The sequence below is a fragment of the Typopeltis vanoorti genome, chromosome 6, assembly GCF_054136105.1.
Source record: "Typopeltis vanoorti isolate ZY-2024b chromosome 6, IOZ_Tvanoo_1.0, whole genome shotgun sequence".
NCBI classification, from domain to species: Eukaryota; Metazoa; Arthropoda; class Arachnida; order Uropygi; family Thelyphonidae; genus Typopeltis; species Typopeltis vanoorti.
Genome location: NC_143554.1, coordinates 38188577 through 38214159, shown reverse-complemented (window position 1 = coordinate 38214159; position 25583 = coordinate 38188577). Strand labels below are relative to the sequence as shown.

General features: G+C 36.6%; 1 protein-coding gene across 1 annotated transcript in view; it reads right to left on the bottom strand.

The window, feature by feature from the left end:
- The window catches only part of LOC150105389 (uncharacterized), a 243796-nt gene that overhangs the window by 187931 nt on the left and 30282 nt on the right, over positions 1–25583 (bottom strand). The window contains exon 3 of the mRNA XM_090393946.1: positions 18703–18808. Coding sequence (XP_090250072.1) covers positions 18703–18808 — 106 coding nt within the window. The remainder of the gene's footprint in view (positions 1–18702; positions 18809–25583) is intronic.

The window sequence follows — 25583 nt, the reverse complement described above, 5'->3', positions numbered from 1 at the left end:
GAATATGACATACATGTAATAATAAGCTTGCTTACTTTTCAGAATGTGGAAAAAAAATCATTTGTTAGGCAGTTCCTCGCCAGATTAATTTCCAATAGCATCTTCAGGCAGTTCGGTCATTTGGGTTTGAGGATAACACACAAAATCGTCTACATAATCCAGGTCCACCCAGTCAAAGAATTGAGAAATCAAAATTGAAATGGGACGACTAAGCGGATAGTCTCCACTACCCCACGAACGCAATCCTCCGTAACTCAGTCAGTATAAACGATTCCATTTGGTTGGAAAGGGCGCAGTGCAACTCTCTTTCATGGCGAAAACTTTTACAAAGCTTTTCAAGCTGAAGGTGAGTTATTCGATCTCGTAAGGAAATGGAAAAGCACAGAAACTCGGTTTTTTATTTATTTATTTTTTGTCAACTGGAAGAAAAAAAAAAGCAATGGTTAGAAGAATAAATGTCATTAACACACAATAAATAGTACACTAGCCCATAGCTTTAGTTACTTCAGTATACTCCTAAATGAAAAGAACGACAACTTCAGCCAACAGGACTGGGTTCGAATTTCACTGGAGCATTTTTCGGGAATGTCTTCAGGTAGTACGGAGTACACGACTTTCATTGCCTTGTATGAGCCTCCTTGTTTCGGTCAGTATCGATGATGCCCTTTGGTTGGACAGATCTTAGTTCGAACCCCTTTTAAAACGAAGAATATTTATATCGGCTTTTCAACTGAAGATGAATTAGTAGTTCTCAAAGTGACAGGGTTCTCCATCCCAAAATGGGCAAACGGGCTAGAACAATAAACTATCCTAATAGCTTAATGGCGTTGGCTGTAATTCCAAATCACCTGACTCATTCGGTTTGATAATCGCAATAGTTGACTAGAGGATTGAAGTGGATTGGAAAAACACACCATGTTTGGTCTTTAGAGGAGGAATGGCGGATTATAAACTTTTAAGTCACTTATTTTACTCAAAATAAGCGAGTAAAACAAATATAAGATAGATTTTCAGCCTTTGTGAGTGGAATGCATATTTCTATTTATTCCTGAATATTTTTGAGGACTGAAATATACATCTATCAAATTGGGAACAAATGCTAACTCACCTGTAGTATAAAGAATGGGATGCGATTAATTCTTTTACTCTTTGAAAAGCGCCCTTTTTAATACATTGTCCTCATAGCTGAACAGCTTTGACTTCTGATAAGGTGCCTACTGAGAAGGAAATATCTTAAACTCGAATACCGTTGCTAGTTGAAGAGCTTCATCAAATGATGACATGCTTTGCCGTAAGCTACAATAGCGAGATTTGCCATCACGCATACCATTGGCTTCTGAAACGCACAAACAGATCTTAGAAAACTCCTTTACAAACGTTACTGCAAACGAATGAGTCTGACAAGGAATAATAACAGCTAATATCGAGAAGCAAATTTGTAAGAATATGTTTTGAAATGCAGTATAGATGAAACATTAAGAACAGTTCATACTCACATTAATAGTAATTCATAAGCCAGTCTGGTTCTAATAAATACGGTAGGTTCTAAAATACTGAAGTCGCTTTAGAGAGAGAGATGTAAATATTGTCCAGATTCTCAAAAGATCCGTAGTGCGTAGTCGCAAGGATGACTATGTGCTACGTTTGCCCTTTCGTTAGAAAGAATAGGTTCGAATCCTAGCAAGGAATCTTTATAAAGGACCTTTTAATCGAAGGTGAGTTATATGGTCTTATACGGAAGTAAAATTTTTCTTTTGGAAAATCGGAGTTTATCACTCAAATAGACAAACCAGTCGGAGAACACATGGAACTACCAGACTGGCCTTAACGGTTTCAGCTGTAATTCCAATCAACCCAGTCCACTTTCAAAATATCAGTTTTTGTTACCTTAAAATCCTGAAGTTAATCTTATGCAGCTGAAAGAAAGAAAGACACAAAAAAAGAAGAGGAATTTGCGATGTGGGAAAATTTATTAAGTAAAACAATTAATTAATAATCTTTTGTTACTAATCAGAACTGTCTCGATCAAACTATTTAAAATTGCAAATATCGAAAAGCGAAATAGCTCAAGGGCAAAAACTGTGCACGCGTCTTGCTAAATAAATAGGGCAGGAGAAGGGGAGAAGAGAAAAGTGGGTAAATCACTTGAAAAGTCGTTCCCAATTATAATGAAAGGAAGAAGACCACGCAAGTTCCTCCATGATTGATTCCAACGTGGGCTTTTAGACAGGGTACTTTAGGGAAAAAAAAATCCGCTCGTTCACTCTCTCACCCCTTTGTTACCGCAATAAAAGCTGTCGTTACCCCTTTCTGCACTAAACCAACGCTAATAAAGGGACTCGTGGCATGCACAAACACCAGTATGCCGGCACTTTACGAAGCATAGTAACCAAGCAGGGGAAGTGTTATTCGGTTTAAAGGTTTGCGGACAAGCCTATTATATAAACCCTCGTGTCATGCTGTAGGCCTTCAAGGATGGAAAGGATCGTCATGCAATCCTGACGTCAAAGAAGGGGTGAGGATTGGAGACGCGTTGCGTGACATAGTTCGATACGGACGACTGTTAAAGCTATTAAGTGGCTCCGTGCTCGTTAACAATGCTAAAGGTCAGAAAACTGATGCTCCGGGCTGCAGATTCATTTAGTAGAAGACAAATTCTTGGTTAGTTCCAGGAGTGTTCTTTGGACTTGGGAACATTGCCTCAATCCCATAAAGGGGACGAAATGCCATTGGATAACTTTTGAAAACAACTAAGGAATTTTCTAATTACTTTCGTGGATGATTATAGAATATGCTTATTGCAGAATATGAACTGGTTCATTATTCGATGAATATTGAGAAAATGATGAATTGGGAAAATCGAATGCGATTCGTCATTTTCTCATTTAGATGGGATTCACCACGGATATAATTATACATGAAAATTTACTGTCTAAATATAAAACGTTGATGGTCAGTCTTCGAATGACCGCTAGACCACACCCTCCATGACTCTCTCTCTCTCTCTCCAGAAGCCACAGTGTATAATAAAGGATAGTGCCAATTTCAAGACAAGAACACAAGAGAATTGTTTCATGTTTTAATAAAATAAACACTTGCGTATCATATATATTTTTGTCTAAGTTAAAACTACTTACTTCTGATATTTTTTCTTTCCCTCTTTTTCTGTCACATACAAATGAAAAATAAATGTCTCCTGACATTTGTTTTTCATTTCTGCACATATACAGTGCACAATATGCATAGCTATTGATCATGGATATCTATTGAATATTGGCTAAATGGAAATTTAGTCAATAGTCATATTCAATTCAATCTACAGAATAATGAAAATAAGATTTGTTATTTTAGAAGCAAGAAAAGAAGTTTATGATCCACAGGAGGCGTTATATTATAGTTAAGCATATCATATTTGCAGGCAGAGAATTCTTGCTGGCTTCAGGACTTTTAATCAGCATGTCCAAATGACAAAACTGATCACACACACCAAAAAGCATTTAATTTTGAGTGTAACTTATAATTATAAATATTTATCTACATATAAGTGCTCAGGAGGTTGATTCGGCTACCTGAAGTATATAATGACAGTTATATTTTAAAAAAAAATCACAAGAAATCGTTGAAAGACTTCAAAATGCAACAGTCCTAATCTCAAGTGAAGCCTACATTATGAATTTATAGTGCCTTGCGATATGATATAATCAACTTTGGTTTCTGCCATCTCTGTCCCCCCCCCCCTCAACATTAACCCAACTCTAGAGATTAGTAACATAAGATACAAGCCACTGGAAGGGTTGTTTTAGTACTGTCACTTACCTCATGATCAACTGGGTTCCCACAAGTTTTGGAGCTCAATCAGATCGTCATCAGACTACTGGAAAATTAAAATAACCAGCCACTCTTTCACCGTGTGCAAAAGGTTCAAGGGATCTGCAGGCCTCACGAGTACATCCAAACTCATTGGTTTTTTCGCCATCCTTCCCCTACCCTACCCTCTTACCTTCCTGTCTTTTTTCACTTCTTCCCCTTTTATTTTTTGCTCCATTTTTTCTTCAATTTTTTTACTTCATCAGTCTTCTGCCTTTCACCTTTCCTTACCTCGCACGCTGTCCCCTTTGTGGCCCTCCTTTTAATCCTTCTTCGTTCGTGCCCTCAACTCCAGGCACTCACCCAGGTTTTTTTTTTTTTTTTTTTTTTTTAAACAACCTCGAATGGTCGTCCTTGGCTGACTACAATTTCGGGGGAAGAAAGGAGGGGGTTACTAAACCTTTATGGGGTAAGTGAACTTCCCCTTTCGGAGCCCTCATCACCATACGGTAGCGAAACGCTTGGTAATCGGACAGAAAGGAGAAAATCTCGGAACACACTTTGAAAACCCGACATCATTTTTAGAATCCTTCCCCAGACAGATGGGACTGTTTTCATCAGGGAAGGGTGTGTGCGCGCGCGCTGCATTCGTGTCTTTGTCGTTCTATCTCGCGCTCTGCCAATGTCTTTTCTCTATACTGAGATTTGCTTTCTGCATCTGCCTTCTCTTCCTGACAATCCCCTTTCTCTCTGCTCATATCAAGGTTAGTCTTTCATTTTCTCTTATTTGTGTATATCACGAATTCTCGGACTACGAATTCCCACCTGTCGCTGATATCTCTCCTCATATAATGTCGCAGCAATTGTCTCTTTCTGTGTGAGAGAATTCCGTTTCCGTACTTTTTTCCTCAATTGGATTGAGTTAGAATAAGAATAGCAGCTTAACACAATACACCTACTAACAATAGAATCTTTAACATTAGCGTCTTAAATGTAATGTGACCACACTATTGAGAAATTGATGAACGATAAGTAGACATAAGGAGCAAAGATTTCTTATGTGTGGAACAGTATGCAGCGTCGAAAAAGGACAAATGTTTTTAGGAAATGGTACCCACTTTTCTCTTACACTTTTTATTATTCTGTTTAATTTGTCATTTCCGGGCTCAAACGCTTAACTACAGATATGAGAACTTTAGCCCAATCCCCTGATAAGAAGAGTTAATATACCCTTTTATCACCTCTGTTTGTTTGTTTTTTTCCTTATACATAATTGAGTGCTCTACATCACAGCATTCCAATTCATTTCGGAACTTGAACCTTTTTTTTTCTTATTTTTTATTTATCCTGGATACCGTAGTACAATGTTTCATGGAACTTTTATAGATTTCTCAGGATGGACGCATGAAAAGTCCTTGTTACCTAATGGTGCAATATATTTAACATGATTTATAATATATTTAAAATATGTCGTTATTTTTCATAAAACGAAGACGATGCAGGACCAAAAATACATTAATTCAGATAATTACTTCACTTTATATAAAGAGCAATAATACAACGATTAATTATTTTATTTTTTTCATATACTTAAATCATTCATTCCAATAACCAAAATCCGCTGGTGCAAAATGAAGTTACTTCAGTCTAAATTATCTTTTTTTTGTTTTCATGTTAGCTAATCTGGTCAGTCTCAAACAGCTACGCATGAGTGCTCGTATATAGCGTGATGGAAATCATGGAAATAAATTTCTATTTATTTACGTGGTGCAAAAGCTTTGGATGAAAGAAGACTTTTAATGAGAAAATGAAATTTTGTTATTAAAGCATAAAACACAACACAACTGGTCTTTGAACATTTCTGGAATTTTTAAGTTTCCATACTAGTATCTTCAGTATACTTCTTTTGCCACCAGGAGCGCTGCTGATTTTCTTTAAAAATGGCTTCAGTACAGGAAAAAGCCCAAAGTGTTCTGTGGCTAGCAGAAACAAAATCTCCAGTTACACTGCAGAGAATGTTTAGGGCACAGTATGGAAAGAACTCGCCTGATCTCAAGCTCATTAAGTCATGGAAGACAACGTTTTCAGAAACAGGTTCAGTTCATAAGGGTACAAGCAGTGGCAGACCATCGGTTTCCGAGGAGACAGTTGAAGCAGTTCAAACTGCCTTCACCCGGTCACCGCAGAAGTCAATCAGAGGAGCTTCACTAGAACTTCAAACGCCAAGGAGTACAGTCCACAAAGTGGTACGAAAACGTTTCAAATTGTTTGCGTACAAAGTCCAAATTGTCCAGGAGATAAAGCCTGATGATCGTCCAATGCGTGAAGAATTTGCTAACCTTATTTTGAACCGCATCGATGAGGATAATGCTTTTTTGCAGCGTGTTTGTTTCTCTGATGAGACAACATTTCACGTGAGTGGAGTAGTCAAAAGATACAATGTAAGAATCTGGGGATCTGAAAACCCACATGCCATAAGAGAACACATTCGAGCAAGTCGAAAACTCAGTGTGTGGTGTGGACTAATGAATGATCGAATGTTTCCCCTTTCTTCTTTCTTGAAAAAGAAATTAATGGAAATATGTACTTAGACATGCTCAATAATTATGCCATTCTCCAGCTACAGGAGATGCAACCAAATGTTATCTTTCAACAGGACGGAGCCGCCCTCTCATTGGTCTCGTGATGTTCGCAATTGTCTTCATCGAGAATTCCCGAATCGCTGGATTGGCAGAGATGGTCCAATCCCATGGTCCCTGAGGTCATCGGACATTACACCCCTAGACTTTTTTTCTTTGGGAGTATGTTAAGGATCTTTGTTATGCAACACCAGTTCCAATCCTTGTGACCTTGCGACAGCGCATCAGAAAGGCAGTTGAAGGAGTCACACAACAAATATTGGAGAATCTGTCGCGTGTTATTGATTACCGCTTGGATATTTTACCTGTTACCGGTAGCGCACATGTTGAAGTTATTCATTGACTTTTTTTTTCTATATGTTATGCATTGAAGTCTAACTTTGTGTTCCATATCAAGTATCTACTGAAGAGTTGTATAATATTATAATCAGGGTAAACATTTGTGGACACCCTGTATGTTAAACGCTAGCATATGAATCAATCATTTCATTAATCATGACTGCTTCTGTAAATTCACGCATAACACTATGTTAAGTCAAGATGAACATGAATGTCTGAAACGAAGATAATTCAAGCCATCGCTTACATGATTTCTATTTATCTATACTTTCTTATTAAAAAGAAGTAATCCACATGAAGGTTGCATTCCTTCTTAGTTGTAAAGGATGCTTGTAAATAGGAAAAAAACTTTCTTTCTTTCTTGTGTGCCTTTTGTATAAGGCATATATACATAGTGGGAATCTTCTTCACTAAAATTCATTGGACAGTTATGATATGGTAGATCGAAACGAAGCCTCTGTTCCGCCAAGGGCAAGATAATAGTCATGATTTCCATCACGCACTGCTATATACGAGTACTCATGCGTAGCTGTTTGATACTGACCAGATTAAGCAAGGAATATAAGGGATGAAAAATGGTATGAGAGCATTGGTGATGGAAAAATGTGATCGATGCATTTCCCGTTGTTACAAACATTTCTTAGGAGACGTTTTACACATGAATGATAAGAAAACAAATAAGGGGGAGGGGGAGGCTAAGTTGAAAATAATAGTCTTCATAAAATTTGTTTCAAAAATAGAAATCATTATTTATTACTTTTCTGCACTTTTTATAGATCCAGAAAGAAGAAATGATAGCGTCTGGAGCAGACGGCAGTTAGCAACGACTGATTCTTGAGTTGTAGTATGAAGGGGAGCACGTAAAGAAATTTGTGACGATTGGAATTGAACAGACTCGAGATGGTCACTTTTCGATACGTTCATAGAGAGAGAGGGAAAAAAAAACACTTTTCTCATCCTGGACACATTGCGTTATGAATCATATTAAACCAATTTCATCCATTTCTCTAATGGATATCCTTTATAATAATGAATGGTAGGAAATGAATGGTTTGATAGGAAATAATATGTTCCTATCAAACATTATTTCATCACATGAAGGTACTAGTAAGATTGCAAGCACAGTTTTAAAATACAATGGACAACAGACAATTTACTTGAACAGCTTGACTGTCCATCGCATAATTGCAGCGGAACCAAAATAATTTTTGAGCCTCATCATGGTGAATTAATCCCATTGACAAACATAATATTTTTCTTTGAAAAATTCTCAAAATCTTAATGATCAGCTTTATAATTGAAATAATTGACAAGGTTTATCGCATTGCATATTATTAGCATCGCAGAGGTTACCTGTCCATAACGGCCTGAAAAGCATTAACGTTATACGATAGGGAGTACACAGATAAAGAGAAAGCGAATATTGTGAAATTCGCATTCATCAATGCGAATTTCACAATATTACAAAAAAGCATTCGGTTCATTTTTATGCATTTCATTTTACCTACGGAATTCTTGTCACTCATATTCATCGATGTAGTGCCGATGATTGAAATCAAAACTTCATTGTCATAGTTTATCACTTCTCGCAAATCAATTCCCCCCTCACTAGATTTTTTTTAGACTTCGGAAGAATCCAGCGAAAGCATCCCTTTCTCATGGCAGCCATCATTTGAGTGTTGGCGATCTTCATCAACAGGAAGACTTGGACGTAACGCTAGAATTTTTGTATCGAAACCTTTTCCTACAGAAAGATTTCTCCCTTTCATGTTTAAAAGACATTAAAATAGTTGCGTTGCTTTCTGTATTTGGCATGTTATTTCGATTTTGTAGAATATTATGCAATGGCTGATTTGAATTTCCTGTTTTCGTTGGTGCTGTTGCTTGCGATATTCATCCAGTAGGGTTGTCCTGGTGAGAAATTCCTTCAAAATATCAGTACTTAAAACTATTGTTATTCATATTAAAAGACCGTTTGATAAACCTGGAAGCAGCTACAACGTTCTTAATAATATAACAATAGGCAACCTACCCGAAAAATCCCTCCCGTACAAGACATAAGTAGATTAGTGTCGATTTTACATTGTAAATGAATGAATGGCAACAATTGAAATTAAACTTCTTTATAAATAGCTTCGACAACGAATTAGTATACAAATCGAAACCGGTTTTCCTATACACATGTAATCCTTCCCTTCTTCCCTCCCTCCCTCCCACTTCCGAAATGGCCTTGTTGTGCCATTGCCAATGAGCGTACATTATCTCACATTCACCACAGCCATCTTATCTTCTCTTTGTTCCCATTTCCGAATCAGAGATGAAGGGACGAGGCAGATGGCCGCGATACTAAACAAATTGGGGATTTACTGAACTTTGAATAAAATCTTCAAAGTAACTCATTTCTGTAACGTATAAACGTTACGAAAATGAGCTATCCAGAAATAGCTTAATAAAAATATTTGGAAAATCTATTGGGTATAAAAAAGAGGGGATAGTCTGCGGTAAGCGTGAAAAATTGCAATTAAAAAAAAAATTCTTATCGTTATTTTTAGTTCTGCTGAACAGTGAATAACTTATCGAGTAAGTTCTCATTAATCCATTAGGAACTTACTCCGGAAAACATTCACAAAAATAAAACTTAGAGGAATGATAATAAAAATTAATAAAAAAAATCCAAGAATCTTCCGAAAAATTAAAACCTTCTGAAGTTTATAAAATCCATCTTACAAGTTGTTAAATTGTTAACATTCGTTAATTTCCCTCCCGACCTACACTTGCCTGGAAAATTTAAACGAATTCCAATTACTATGGGTTAAATTTTCTCAATTTCTTATTTATTACTAAAAAAAGTTAATGATAATTCTGACTTTTTTTCTTCTTAGTTATTGCTGACGAGTTTTACAGGGAAGTGTCCTTTTGAAAACACACACACACATTGTAGGTAGTACCGACGCTGGAAGCACATGGACTTTGCCAAGAAGCCACTGAAGTGGGCAATCCTTTTTTTTTTTTTTTTTTCCCATTTTTTTGGAGGAAGACAGTAGAATAGCTCAAATCGACAGGTTTGTATCTTACTTCAGAATCAGGTTTAATATCAACATTTCTATTCCAGGTACGCTTAGTTCGAACCTTTTTAGGAAAATTGTTCTTTGGTTTGTTCGTTCTTCCTTCTTCGAATATTTAAAAAATATATTAAAGTCGAAAATCAATATACGAATAGTTTTGGGGTAGTAGCTTTCGAATATTTTGCTAAAATTAAGCGCACAACATATTAAGGAATTTAAGTTCTATTTTATGTGTTTGAATGTTATCCAAAAATAACAAGCTAAATGCCCAACTGTCAGTATTCATATGTCTATAAATGTAAAAATGAGGAAACAATCACATAATCTTATCCCTTCTTTTATATCTGCTCAAATAAGTAATTATCTGCCATAAAAGCATGTTCAATGATCCATTTTTTGTGTTATATTTATAAAGCAGTTCCTATCCTCAAACGGATCTGCAATTAAATCCATATAAAGATCATTATTCTTTATTAAGGTTTCACTTTCTTCCTCCTAAAAGAAATCGAAGAATATCATTGAAGACGCAGCCAGTTACAGATATTAGGAGAGGCTCAGAGAGCTCGACTAGCAAACTATTTCTAAACCACATATCGGATATAAATGGGACATTTCTTGTACTCAGCAGATGACGTAGAAAATAGTAATGGCTACAGTAAGCGCTTGAATAGGAGAATAAATATCTTGGATACTGCACCTTAAGGTGCCTTATCCGAGATATTAAAAGTATTCTTCAAAAGAAGATTTTAAGGTGAATGCAGTAATCCAAAAGGACGAAATAAAATGGAAAAAACAAAAACAAAAAAAAAAAACGTATTTGAATTGTCCAACCATATATACATATGAATAACCAGGGCCGTATTTATGCACAGGCGCACAAGGCTCTATCTGGGGATCCTGAAAAATTAAGACCGATTTAAGGGTCCAAAACTATGTTGGGGGCCCGTGACACTATCGCCTCGGGCCCATCCCGCCTCAGGAAAAGTAAGCATGGCGAATAATAAGACTTTTCAACGGAAGTTGGGTTTCGTCACTCTTGTGCGGAAATATGTCTCCTGCAGATCAGTTGGAGAAAGTATAATTTATAGATGTGCAGTCAACTAGTGGTCATACTTATCTTGGTAATATTATTAAACAACATTATCTCCATTGAGATTTCGTAGAGACCGCACTTCAAAGTAAAGGCAGCGCAACTTATTTTTTAAAATTTTGCTACACCGCATAACAAGTAGCATTTCTGATAATCAGTTTATCATGGCTGCCAGAAAACGAGAAGTATATAGATAATATCGAGTCTAATCACGACTAGCGAAATTTTTTACGTTTTTTTTTTTTTTTTTTTCCAGGAGATATCATAGTCGATCTTTGGGAGACCTAAGTAGTTTTTTTTTCTTTAGTTCTGAAACTCAGCAAATTTAGCCATCGAGACACACGAGAACATGCAAATAAATATCACCTCCCGTTTAGCATTCGAATCAATGCACTCAATATTGGAGACAATGAGAAGCCAAGATCGGCAGCCTACCGATTTCAAAAAAAAAAAAAAAAAAAGTTTTACTTGGACTAAAAAGACCGCCACCAATTTCATTGGTGAATGAAAAGGCGTTAGAAGATTTATTACACTTTTATTGATATAACAGAGTGTCTACCTCACGTCATCACGTGCTCTATTGAGATATTAAATCATTTCTACTAGTACGTTTATTATATGGACAACATTAACAGGTACGGCTATTATTTCATATTACTGGGTTTTGTTTGGCGTGACATATGCTTAATTTAATATTTATCTTCTATGTAATTATCTTTTTTTTTTAACACAAAACCGAAAGTTGTATAATGACGGTAACTCCAGGACATTGCAAAATGTTTACAATTTTAAGAATGCACTGTAGTGATATTGTATAGCAGACCGTAATAAACATTCTCCTTTCATTAGTATATTTGTCAGATCTCATTGCCAGACAGAATTGTTTTAATCTTATTAGTTCATGTTGAAAGTGATAAACGATTGTCGAGGAAAGAAAGGATTTTGAAGATAAAATAATTCATATTCTTATTACGACAAAAGAATCATCATGCTGGAATGAATAAGCATAACATTTCATTTTGAAATGCATCTTTCATATTTTTATGCGAAACCCACCCACTAAAAGTTGCAAACTATCATACATATTCTTCACTGGTGCGCTAAGTGTTAGATAAGGAGGGATCCCCGCTCTAGGAACCAACCGTACAACCTTTTTCAAGTTACTTCTGGCAGCCGTGCTTTATGGTTGAAGAAAATGTCTACCTCAAGGCATTCGCAAAGCATCCACGGACAGTGGATTTTGAACTTGTGGCTCATTTGCATTTAATAAGAACGCAAACACGCGCTGTTCATCAGGACAACCTGGCTTGCACAATTATTCCAGTAGTAATAATTTTGAATTAAAATTTAAAATATTTAAATTATTTTATCATTTAAAATAAAATATCAACGAATACGAAAACTGTTTCACTAATTCTGAAATAATCCCAACATATTTCATAAAATAAAAGATTCGTTTCCTTTGGCATAAGTCTTAGGAATATAAGCACGTGATATAATTTGAGGTTAATATGCAGCTTTTAAGTGAACAAATTCAAACACCGATGATGTCTCACAGCGCATCTGGTAGTTGTTAGTAGTAGCAAACATCTTCACGTTTATTTTATTTCGTTTTATTAATACAACATCGTAATATAAACTTATCTGATCTTAATGATTAACATCAAAGGACAGGAAGAAAATTATTTTTACAATAATCTGTAGTAGGCGTTAACTGTCAGTTATTTGTACAACAAAATAGGCGACTTTGGGATATGTGAAAATAAAAAAAGAAACGAAGAAAAAACAAAAATAGAAGTTAAGTGATATTGCTGTCCCAGATCAGGAATGGCAATTATTATATTCAGCCGTGGAGTTCGTTTGCAATTTCATGATTTGTAAACGGTCTTGGTTAAAAGTGTCGAATTTAGGTTAGTACGCATGCGTGATAACCTAACCACCGCTCTTTTATTAAAGGGTTGCTCCAACTACATTTCGTACAAAACATTTAAAACGCATGAGGTGACTACGATAACCGGTTGGGCGAGTGGTTCAAGTACTCGCCCTCCAACCAACAGACTGCGAGTTCCACTCCCGCCGTGAGCATGTTCGTTAAAGAATTGCCTCGGGATGAATTTCATCGTCCAGTGTAAGACCACCACCACAACCCTGTTGATTGGAGGCCTGAAGTGGCTTGAAAAAATTTCTCTTCGATTTCGAAAGAAAGATTTCTGAACTACGTGAATAAAAAAAAAAAATCCTTAATCCACTCACAGTACTGATGTGCTATACATTTACAACTTTTTCTTGGGTGAAAACAAAAAAAAAAACCTGTCATTGCGATTAACCCTGCAGAAGAAAGAGAAAAAAAAAGTTAGTTTCTTATTTCTCCTCTCCCCTCTAAAAAAAAACAAACTTACATTCCCTTTTTAGCAAGAAGTTTGCATTTAATGCTGCTTATTTATTCTCATCTCCTAAACAATCAGTCGGGGGGGGGGGGAGACATTATGGTTGCATTCACGATAGGATAAGAGAAATGGAAAGGATAAGCGATGCAACGGTCGATACATCATGGTTATATCCAGATGTGACCAGTTGCACAATCAGAAAATGTCCATTTCTGCATATTCTGACAAACAGTGAAAAAATAAAGAACTTCGGTCCACAGCCGTCTTTCATTTCCTCGTGACGAGTTAATGTTAGCAATCCAGGATGTGCGAGGTCACTTCAAAAATGAGTTCTGCTTTTGCCTACGCTCTCATTTTAATATTATAATAGGAGCATTCTTCGAGGTCGGTAAATTATTAAAAACTCACCCACGTCGTCCGTTCAATCAAGGCCAAATTGAACCGCCTCAGAAAGGCTTGAGGGAGGGGGAGGAAGAAAAACTCAGCAAGAATTTGAACCTTCTCAAGACAGTGCATTTTCAATGTCATTAACTCTTCTCAAGGCCAGTCTATGAGTAACGTCATTTATACGCCCTTCCTCCCCCCACTCCCCACGTGGTGTTAAGGATGTTCAAAGAGTCCATTACTTTAAGGGACAAAACATGTATTAATGTGCTTTTATCGCCATATACTAATATCCCGTGTCTTGTCGCAGGCAATTTTTTACCATCATTTAATAGTCATCGATCCAATCCCTCAATATGCACACAAACACACACAACCAAAGAGGCCTTTGTTGGCTTCACTAGTGTCACCGGCACCTCAAACTTGCAGGGTCCCGAAATTTTTGTATTGCAGAAAATTTTTGAGCGGGCGTGACTATACCTAAAACACATACTTATCCACAGCAAGGTTTCGAATAAATGTTAATTTACTGTTATCCTTTCATTGTACAGTGGAAACTGGACGCAATCGGCTGAGCAAACATGTACAATTTCTTCCCATACGTCCTACTGAGTTTACAATAATCATACGTTAATGTAATGCACTGATCGTTGAATGAGATAATATTCTTCGCCCTTCTACAGTAATTTCCAAACTGCGCTCTTCCTTGGGAGGCGGGGCATCAACTTTACTTTATATTAAAGCAATATAGTGTAAATAAAAGTAATAAAAATAATATACTGTTTAAGATTTTTCTTTTTCAAGAAAATGATGTGAGGACCAAATGGAAATCGTGAAGTGCTATTTAAAAACGCTTCAACTGCTTACTTTCAATGAATATTGGAAAATGTATGAGAGAGATGGATGTAGGTGTTTCGGTGAAAAGCACTATCCATCCCGCTAAGAAAGATTCTGTGTAATTTTATTATTATGTTCAATTATATTCATAGTTTTTATTTCTTTTATTCATTAAAAGAGGAAGAAATGAAAATAAAACAATGTTTCTTGTGGAGAAGCACAATGGCATAGTAGAAAAAAACAGGATTCCTCAAAGTATGTGGAAGGGACCCCCCCCCTCTAGATTATGGTGGAAGATAGCAGAATAAAAAATTTAAGTGATTCAAAAAGAGTTTGTTTTAATTTACATTTAGAAAATATTTGTACAGTTTATAAGTAAAGCCTCATTTCCACATTATGCAGAAATAGTATTCGTCGTAGTCGAACAATTTACGAATCAACGTTCGTCAAATAATTAAACATTTGTAAGGAGGAAATACATTTAATCGTAAATCAGTCTTGTTTCCAAATAGATTCATTCGCTTACTAATATTCTCAACTTTGACCTCGGGGAGAGATACTGCTTTGCATTAAGAGTCAGAGTTTAGAAAATTTAACAAAAGAAACTTTTAAAGTGTCAATAAGGAAGCCTTTATAGGTCCTGTGATATTTTAATTTGTGACTGTTTCTTTCTTAGAATTCGAAGGTGTGAAACAGAGAAAATGGAAACAAGTTTGTTACAGTAAAGCGTTTTCACACGTTCCCCAAATTTTGGAAACTCTTTCTCGGACGACCTCCATACTGCGGTCTTGCAGATCCATTCGCTATGCCACTTGGGGGAGGCACGGGTTGAAAAAAGTTTCGGAACCACATACTGCTGAACACACACACACAATGTTGTGCACATTTCACGTCTTTTATGAAGATGAGTTTGTTTTCATGGACACTGATCTCCAGAAAACTGCGTGCTGTGGTCGAATTATCGTAATCTATAAAGAATCGGAATCGCTTTTTTGACGGGGGGGGGTCAAGGATGTTAATTAAAATACCGATCTGTAAAAATTGTACTCGAAACACACACTGATTAGATTTCCTACGCATCGAACTTTCATTCTCATAATTTTACATTAAAAATCCACAACATATAAAGGCAATGCATTATAATTCCTTCTTTCTTTTTCTTAAGGATAGTGCCGTGAGCAAAAAGGAAGACGGACTTCGTCTTCCTTTTTGTGAGCAAAGGGAAGAAGGAAAATCTGATCTACCAGGTAAGGGACAGTGGAATAACTTTTGAGGCATTTGCAGTTTCCCTAACATAATTTTCCTTGTAATTACGAATTCGAGGATCGTCATAAAGAACTTGAAGTTATTCCCCGGTGTTTCAAACTCCCTTCCCGAAACAGGCTACTACTGTCCAGTCCGCTTCTCGTTATAAACGGATGTGAAATTCAGGGATGACTCCTCATGAAGAATTATGTTTATACGTGACAGAGAGTAGTGTACGTAGTGATTAAGGACTACCGGTTTATAAAATTAAGGGTTTATAAAATTAACACACTTTTCGGTATAATTAATTCCTCACACGAGAGAATATTCAAAGAGAGAGAGAGAGAAACAATTTCCAATTAGACTATAGTTCTTAAAAACGAACGGCATGGATTCACTCTAAACGGAAAACTCAAGACGTATCAGTTAATTGTTAAGCAAACAAACAAACGATAATTTAAACTGGATTTGATTCTATTAATAAAGAATACTAAGAAAAATATTTTGAAAGTGAACATAATTATTTTATGATTTAGTGTTTCTTATCTCCGCTTCATTCTTCGGCGAATTTTTTTTCCTTTTAATTCATTGTAGATTTCGAAACGTCCCCAGCTCAAGGCTCAGGCAGAACACATTGCAACTCTTGCTCTTAAGTGTTTTCAGATTTTAAATTATACTTTCAGAACTTTATTCACACATTCTTCAGGTTGTCATAAACCCATCATGCTCATTTTAAACAACCGATCCTTATTTAGTGCACATAAATTGCGAGTTTTTATTTCGAGAACGAGATTTATGTTGTGCTTAAATGTTTCAAACAAATCGCAATGAAATGCACGGCAATTTGATAAAATCAGAGTCACCAAACTTCACGTTAAGTATAATAATTCCAAAACTGGCATCACTACTAATTAATTAGGCAGTACAGACCATACGATTCGGTTGATGACATGCCCTCTAAAAAACCTGCGATGTTTAACAGGGGCTATTGTGTGATGACTACCTGTCTCTTAAGAAGTGTGAAGCAAGTTAACTGCTGACAACTCCCCTAAATAAAGAAAAGCATACACCACCCAACTCCATATTTAAAAAAAGCCCCGGAGTAAAGTAAAGCAGTTTTAGCCCTTAAAGAAATGAAAGACGTACTCCTAGCTTTAATAGTAGTAATAATAATACTGTAATTTGCGAAATGTAATAGCTATTCATAAAAAGTAACAAATTCAGGATGACTGTATACTACAAATATAATCGTTTTATTTATGAGCGACTGTAAAAGCCATAAATGTCTTCATATTATACATGTAATAAATGGCCAGTTATCTGCGTAAAAGTACGCAATTGGCTTTACTGAGATTAAAAGGGAAAAAATAGAGAAAATTGCGTTTCGACACACGCAAATTCGAGCTAGCCTTTAAAATGAAGTACTAAATATAAGAATGGAAATGAGGTAATTAACATCAATTCCCCATTTAAATGAAGTCATAAATACTGAGCTTAATAACCTTATTACATATCATTATTGTCCAGTCACACAATAATTTTCACACTACAATAGGACAAAATTAACATTCTGTCCTATTGTCGACCATATGGCAACAAAACTTCAGTGCATCGACGGATGAAATACCCTACAGTATTTCATACAACTCTACAATGCATTTGTCAGTGCACCGTCATTTTGATGTACAGGGATCCAGATCCCGTGGATCTCCTCCCTAGTTATGGTGCTGATTTGCCAAAATAACGTCCTTTTAGTTTTGTTAGTAAAGCCATTTCAGCAATTTAAAAGTTGCCTTGTTTCTGTATAAGTAAAATATTTGCGATAATTTGGGAAGATGAATGAATATGACGATGTTCTTTGGCGACAGAGTCGGGTTCTGCTATGTCTCCAAGTGCTTGTAAGCGAGTGGTGAAATATTTCCCACTACAACTTAAGCTCTAAATATTGCTGTGAATGTAGTTGTTTTGAATTAAAAAAAAAGAAAGAAAGAAAAGAAAAAAAAGTGGGTGATATTTAAACGAGATGCGCTCGCCAAGGAATAGATTGCAAAATGAAAAGTACATGTGCACACACACACACTGCATATTTTATTTACCGAGAAGGCAGTCATATTACAGCTTTAATAAGATATCTATTGATGGAATTCGACACCGCTAAACTAACTTGTAACGTTGTGCATTAATTACACAAAGTAAGTTTTAAGTTTCCACTTCCATTACGTCTTGAAAATCAGCAGCCATTTAAACTTAGGTGAACTCGCCCCTCTCCCCTTTTTTTTTCTTTTCTTTATGAAACGAATTGGATGTCTAAGTAGAATCATGTAGAAGCATCTTCCCATGACATGAGAAGATACTGTCGTGTTACCTTAAGATGTTTTGGTGTTCTCCATCAACATCAAACTCGAACTTAAAAGTACTGGTCAGAGCAAAGAGCGTGGCAACTACAAAAAGAAGGCAAACTTCGAATATGTTCATTTGGGAAGCCGGATTCATTCTTTGAAACGATTTTACTTTTCGGCTGGCATGATAAAACGTAAGATGGTGTTAGATTTACATTTAGTTGTAACATTAATTATATTAGCTTCTTTCGCTATTGAGACCTTTAGCAATATGAACGAATTTACTCGTAAAATCATTATTATTAATAATGTAGCCAATGCGTATACTCTCTGTGTAGTAACTTGCAGATTTCTCTTGCTGAAAACATGGTTCTGTGTGGATCAACTGAGTGAAAGTATTTTGAAGAGGGGACACGTTCACGATAGAAACAATACGAGTGTTAAATGCTTTACTAAATCCAAATATAAAGTCATTTTTATATCAATAACAAGACCTTATATATCTAATAAAAGTATTTCTAGAGACAATGTATCGTCTTCGCAAGGGGTATTTCTTCCTGTGTTTCTTACCTATGTGGAATCAATCCTGTTGGGCGAGGCTTTGAGTGGTAAGGCAGCTCCAAGAAATGAATCACTTCTAGTCCGTAGCTCAATGGCAGCATGGCAATCACCAACGCTAATGATCAGCTAAACCAGCAGTAAAACCTCCGTCACAACGAAAACTCCAAATCCCAGAAAACAATCACTGGCCACTGGCGTGCTTCGGCAGACACTGTTAAGATGGACATCCAGTGTTTATTCTCGCGCTTTCTCTCAGCCTATTCGATACCGATAAACGTATGGGGGAACGACACCCCACCAGCAGCGTCCGCACAGAGTCGAAGCCGAGCAGCAGGTGAAGACAGGTGCCAGTAAGGGAGACAGAAAAACTGCTTGCGAGATCAGCTTAGAAGAGAGAGAAAGAAAGAGCGATGCAACGCAAGCGTGCGCTCTCTCTCTCTCTGTGTACCTGTACAGTGCCGTGCATTGCTGGCAGACAGACTGGGAGCAGACGCCTGATGACCTTCCGCCGCCCGGTTGCTCGCTAAGAGAAAGAAAGGGGAAAAAAAGCTCGCTAAGTTCATTGACAGGAAGATGACCGAACTCATTTATTAATCGCTCCACATCATCGAATGTCACAAATGACGCTTTATGTTCAGGTCGCCACTGTCCGAAGAAAAAGGAAAATAAAGGATTACTACTGTCTGACCTCTGACAGTAGAACATGTTGTCATGCAAACATTCAAGTTCCGACATATGTTGCAGGTTGAAAAATACCGTTGTTTGAATGGCAGCGCATTGCGACAATGCTCAAGTTTGTTCGGTGCACAAGCTCCGATGACGAACGATAAAATGAATAATTGTGCCATATCTGAGCTCCACAGACCTTCAGAGATCATCAGAGCTCACAGTAACTACTTATCCTGCACTATTCAACTCTATTTGCTTTGAGAAAATTTCCACAGTCTGACTTACAACTGCCTTCCGTCAGTTAGAACTACAGCTTCAGGAAGGAAAACATACATTAGCATTGAAATTTCAAAGATTGCTTGGATGAACATTGTTGTTCAGCAGTTTCTTTCTAGTTACATATGCATCAGTTGTTGTTTGGTTGGTGGTTTGGAATCAAACCGCAGCAACTCTGTTTGCTCCTATTATGCCTGTCAGTTGCAGGTTTCTCGCTTTGTAGGATGATAAATGCGAGTTGAGTTTCCGGGAGGAGAAACACCTCCCCGCCACTTTCGAATGAGACCAGCTAATTCACATTAAGATGAAAAGTCTCTTATAAAGGGTCTTCTCGTCCTAGACGGAATTCGAACCCAGTGCTTTCCAACCAAAAGGCATTATCGATACCGACTGCTCTATGGAGGTTCTTATGCAGTACTAATTACTGCTATAGATAACTACACGATAAGAATAAAAGTAACTAGATGATAGCATATATAATTTTGAGTTAAAAATAAGCAGATTTACTGCTTATTCAGCTGACAACCGAGTGAATTGATTTACTTATAAAACTGTGATAAAATTAGCAAAGAAACTTATTGATTTTGCACCACTTTTCATGCACTGTGATGCTTATTTAAATCGAAAGATAAAACAGAATCTCAGCCTCCACAGAGCCAGACGAATCTTGACTTTTAGGAAGATTAAGTGAGGCAGGCTTAAACGGCACGTGTTGCTTTAACCGTCACAATCGTGATGTGATCTGGATGTCAGAAGTGTTCTTGAGGAGCCAGCTGGAATTAGTCCAACGGAGCTCTTAAGGTGGCATGGAAACTATTAAGGATTACAACATAAGCTAGCGTTGCAGCTTGAAATGTAGTGTATAATTATAGGTTAAGGCCCTAATTACGTTGCCAACAGTGCTCAGGGCCAATTCCTTCGAGTCTCAAAAATGGAATACAATAAAATGTTGTAGCGACGAGACACACGAACTTGGCCAGAGTTGAAGGCGATTCGGTCACTTCACATTTCTTTAGAAAACGCTTCAATCTTTCCATGGTCACATTACACACTTCCGAAACGAGACAATGTTGCTTTTAAAAAAAATACTCGTTATCTCTGAAAACTGTTCAGCAGTTTATTTCTATAATTTTTGAAGATATCTCCCTTAAAAAGGAGTTAAAAATAGACAGACAAATATTTTTGTTCCTTTTTTTGTTCGCACAGTGAACGTGCTTAGCATATTTCTTTAAATATAAGGTATGGGATAGACGAGTATTAACTGGAAAATAAAAAAGTGTCCCATCTCCTTATTTCGATGTTTGTTCAAGTGCACATATTTAGATCAAATCGAAAACAACAGAAGTTACACTTACAAATATATCAAACTAGAGTGTGTAAACTTGTGTCGATTTACACAAAATTTGATTTGAATAGATTATAATAATGAAGGGACTTGAATAACAAGCATTATAAAAAATACAAGAATCAAAGTTTTTCCGGGAGATAATTATAATTTATCTTCGTTCTTATAGAGGTGCTTCGGCTTGATTCCAAACCACCAACCAAACAACAACTGATTCATATGTAACTAAAAAGAAACTGCTGAACAACAATGTTCATCCAAGCAATCTTTGAAATTTCAATACTAATGTAGGTTTTCCTTCCTGAAGCTGTAGTTCTAACTGACGGAAGGCAGTTGTAAGTCAGACTGTGGAAATTTTCTCAAAGCAAATAGAGTTGAATAGTGCAGGATAAGCAGTTATTGTGAGCTCTGATGATCTCTGAAGGTCTGATATGGCATAATTACTTCATTTTATCGCTCGTCATCGAAGCTTTTCACCTAACAAATTGTAGAACAACATGTTCTACTGTCAGAGATCAAACAGTAGTAAGCCTTTTTTATATAGGGTTTTCGAATAAAATCCGGTTTCTTCCAAACGCCATTATCTGTATCTTTTTATTCTTCCAATATGGAAATTCAATTTATATATTGAAAACTTATAAAAGTTTAAATAGAAGAATTCTGTGATGTATGAGAGCACATGACTCACTGCTTAACCTCTTTCGCAGCTTAAACCACCATCCAAGAGCATGTACATTCTTATTAGTAAACTAATTACGTTCTGTTAACAAGATCGGTATTTTGAACCATATAGGAACCAACCCGAGAGCCCCTTATTCGATTAGTCAGAGGAAAAAATGCCTGTGCTCTTCAACCCACAGGCTGCTGGTGCGAATACAGCAGTGATGACGGATTTTTGTGAATGTCTGGAATATTTCCATATCAATTGTTCCACTCAAAAACTAATGATGCACTATAGGTAAATAACGCATATTAGTTTCAGTGGGATCTTTTCCAAAAATAATATATATATTTTATTTTTTTGAAAAAGATCCCACTGAAACTGATGTGTGTGTGTGTGTGTGTGTGTGTGTGTGTGTGTGTGTGTGTGTGTGTGTGTGTATATATATTCAAAAAAAATTCTATTCCGTTCATAAAAGCTGCAAGAGCCTGGGCCGTTTTTATTTTAAAATTAATGGGTTTCAGTTGTTTATTGTTTTTCTCATTATTAAGAAGGGTAATGGAGCTGAACTGCAAGGTATCAAAACCTCGCAAAATTCCTCGATTGATTCCCTTATTTCTGAAAATTTGAGCCACAACTAACAACATACAGTTTAGCATTTCCCAAGGTTAATCCCCTACAGTGCACTGCATATGCATTTAAACTCTACAAAGTTTCAAATTTTCGAATCCTCCCTTTTATGCTGCTAATATATACATCAATCAATTCAGTTACATGCACCTATAATGTAAAATCTTAATGTGATAATCGGATCCAGGATTAAAACTAGATTAAAAAGACACAGACTTTTTTAACGTGATCGTTGGTAGAGAAAGAAAATACAGTATATCCATTAACATTTGCTATTCTGATAAATTATTTATCTTAATAATTAAATATCTAATGTAATGATATATTAAGACGGACCACTAGCGAGCTGCAGGTCGTGTAACATGTAGCCTCTCAACGACTTGATGGTGTTACTTGTATAGCCATCTGAGTAAGATAACATGACTTCTCAACTTCTATAGAACGAGAATCGTCGTTCGATTCGTAATGGCCAGCTGGAAGGCGTATTTCTCAGTTGGTCGATCCTTGCATATGTAAGTAGTTTTTTTCTTTCCGATAACTCGGGATTTTAACTCCACTTGAAATTGACTTTAGAAGTCGCACTATTTTGACAATAATATCCCCCCCCCCCATTCATGTGCCGTCTCCTATGACTACCATGATGTGATGCATGGTTAGCTACGGGCATAACGACATGTGGTGAGGTCCCTATTTCTTCCACATATTGTCATAAGTATTCATGGCTGTAAATCCATGTGTGTGTGTGTTCACGGAGCCGGTTTGCCTGTTCTGAGGGGCGAAAAACCCGAGTTTCCGGGTGAAAAAGCCCTCTACCTCAGTATGAGACAGGCTAACTCACATTTAGTCGAAAGAGACCAGATAAAGGTTCCTCACGTCACTGATGGGAATCGAGCCCAGGTGTCTTTCCGACCAAAGGGCTTCTCGTCTATACCGACTGAACTACGGAGAATCTCGGACAATAATATACAATAAGAATAATAATACAATAGTAGGATTTAGGAATACAAGAAAGAGGAAATTTTTTGCCATGCTCCATCTTCTTAGTCTTTAAATAGTTGGTAGTCCTAAATTAAATTACCGTCGACGATTAAGGTCAAAATCGGCCTTCCAGTGATTCCCAAAAGTTTGTTAGGGCGAAAACAGTACTGCTTGCTCCCTTTGGGAATAAAAGATGTTAATTGGTTTATTTTATCCATGAGAAGTTAACCTTCGTCGTTCAGTGAAAATCAACCTTGCTCCTTCCTTGCTGGAGGTCAGAAGTAGCTATTTCCAGTGTTTCTAACGTAGATCTCCAGTTTGTTGCCTCATTTCGTATATGTTTGGCCCGGGACACTTTTCAACAGCATGGCAACACACACACACAGAATTTCCACAGGGAAGCATTAAAGTGATTTCGATGATCTGCTGCTACACCAGACTGAACTTGATCTTAAACGTATTGAAGATGAGGCTTCTCGACTAGTTAAGGAAAGTTAAACTTTATTACTTACTCTAAGTCATTCTGTCCAGAGGTTTATAGTGTTTTGTCTGGAAAACTGTTGACGCCACACACGAACAAGACACTCGTTGCTCTCAACGAAAAAGACATCCTACTTCTCCCCCTCCCCACCCCAGCCAATGCACATCCCTACCTTAAATAACTCTTCATAGCGAACCAAGAAAGAAAGAAATACGAAAATACTGAGGATAGGGGGAAAATCTCCCCCATACAAAAAATATTTCTTTTAAATATTAAACCAAAAAAATGAAGGAAAAAAAAACGAAAATTCAAACCCCCCCCCCTCCCCAAAAAAATGAAATTCCACACCAGCTCAGTTGATAGCCTCAGCTTTTAGCAATTCAAAATACACGCTATATGTATTATTCATCTCTTAACAAAGGCGGTATACATGCATTCGTCAGATTTGACAAACCTTGAATATGGTTTATATGGATTATGAAGGAAAAGGGCATTGTTATCTCTCATTTTTAACTTCAGGTTTAAGCTCAGTTGATTTCTTTATTATAAATATGATGCTTATATTCCCAAATAAATCCAGTACAACTCTTCAACTAAAAACTAAATAAACTTTCTGTGAAATGGCAATAAAAAAAAAGTATGAAAAGAAACACGGAAAACATCAACTGGTTTCTCAATGGGGAAATCGGTATAACAAATAAAACATTTCAGCTTTTTAAGAACAATTTTAATGAAGGTGGCATAGTAAAATGGAAATAGGAAACAAAATAAACAGAAATTGTAGTCAAATGAATAAATTCGTATGAAGTGAGAGAAAGAAATTACACTAAATTAGCTGTATACAAGACAGTGTTCAAACCAATTTTAACCTCTGGCTCTGAGAGCTGGGTCAGAAAAAATATGAAAATATTAGGAACTTGACATTGCTAGCATTCAAGAATATTTGAATACAGCTAATCTAAGGCGGTGTTAGTCGCTTGAAACAGGATGGGAGAGGAAAGATCCAGCACCTGTTTTGCTTGATTTCAAGGAAAAGACTCATAGAAAGACGAAAGTCTAAGCAAATTGATAGAAGTATACGTAGCTTAGAAGATATACAATAAGATATAAAAATACTAAAGGTTTTGAAATTGAATTATTTAATTGGAAGAAAACTATTTATTGGAAAGCTAATCATGTAGTACTATCAACGGTATCCTATAAACCCTTTCCTTGAGGGGTACATATCAGGAATTCTCTCTTAATGACGTGTTTTGGATAAAAATTTCCTTGAACTATTTCATTTACGTCCATTTGCTGTCTTTATTATTTGGAAACTTAAATGTGAAAAATTCAAACCGGATTCGCTTCTCTGATCAAGCAAGAAGAGATGCCAGAGTGTTTTCTACAGTGATCTGACACACATCGTCCATCTAGTCACCAGACTGCTGGTAATTTTCACCAGCAATCTGGAGTATTTCTTAATCAGCTTTTACTAACTTACACTCCTCCACGTTCCCTTTTTTAATAGGATGCTTTTACCAAACTACCCTAAACTCGTGTGCTTTGGCACTACAGTGGTGTTTATGGAATGACCTCAGTGACTTCTGCTCTTCCTTTTTATGTCTATGCTTACCTTACTGATTTTGCTTTCCAGTTCCAAACACATATCCTGTCCGAATAACTAAAATAATTCTCATTCGAACGAAGGTTGTCATCCCTCTAATCCACCCAAGCCTCTTTTCTCAAACAAGTATGCATGGCAGTGAACTCCAAAAATTTAAACGAAGTCACTTGTCAGCTTCGTCCTCAGCCCACTGGAGCTCACCGAGAAAAACATCAACAAATCCAAATCCCGACTTTTAAAAAGG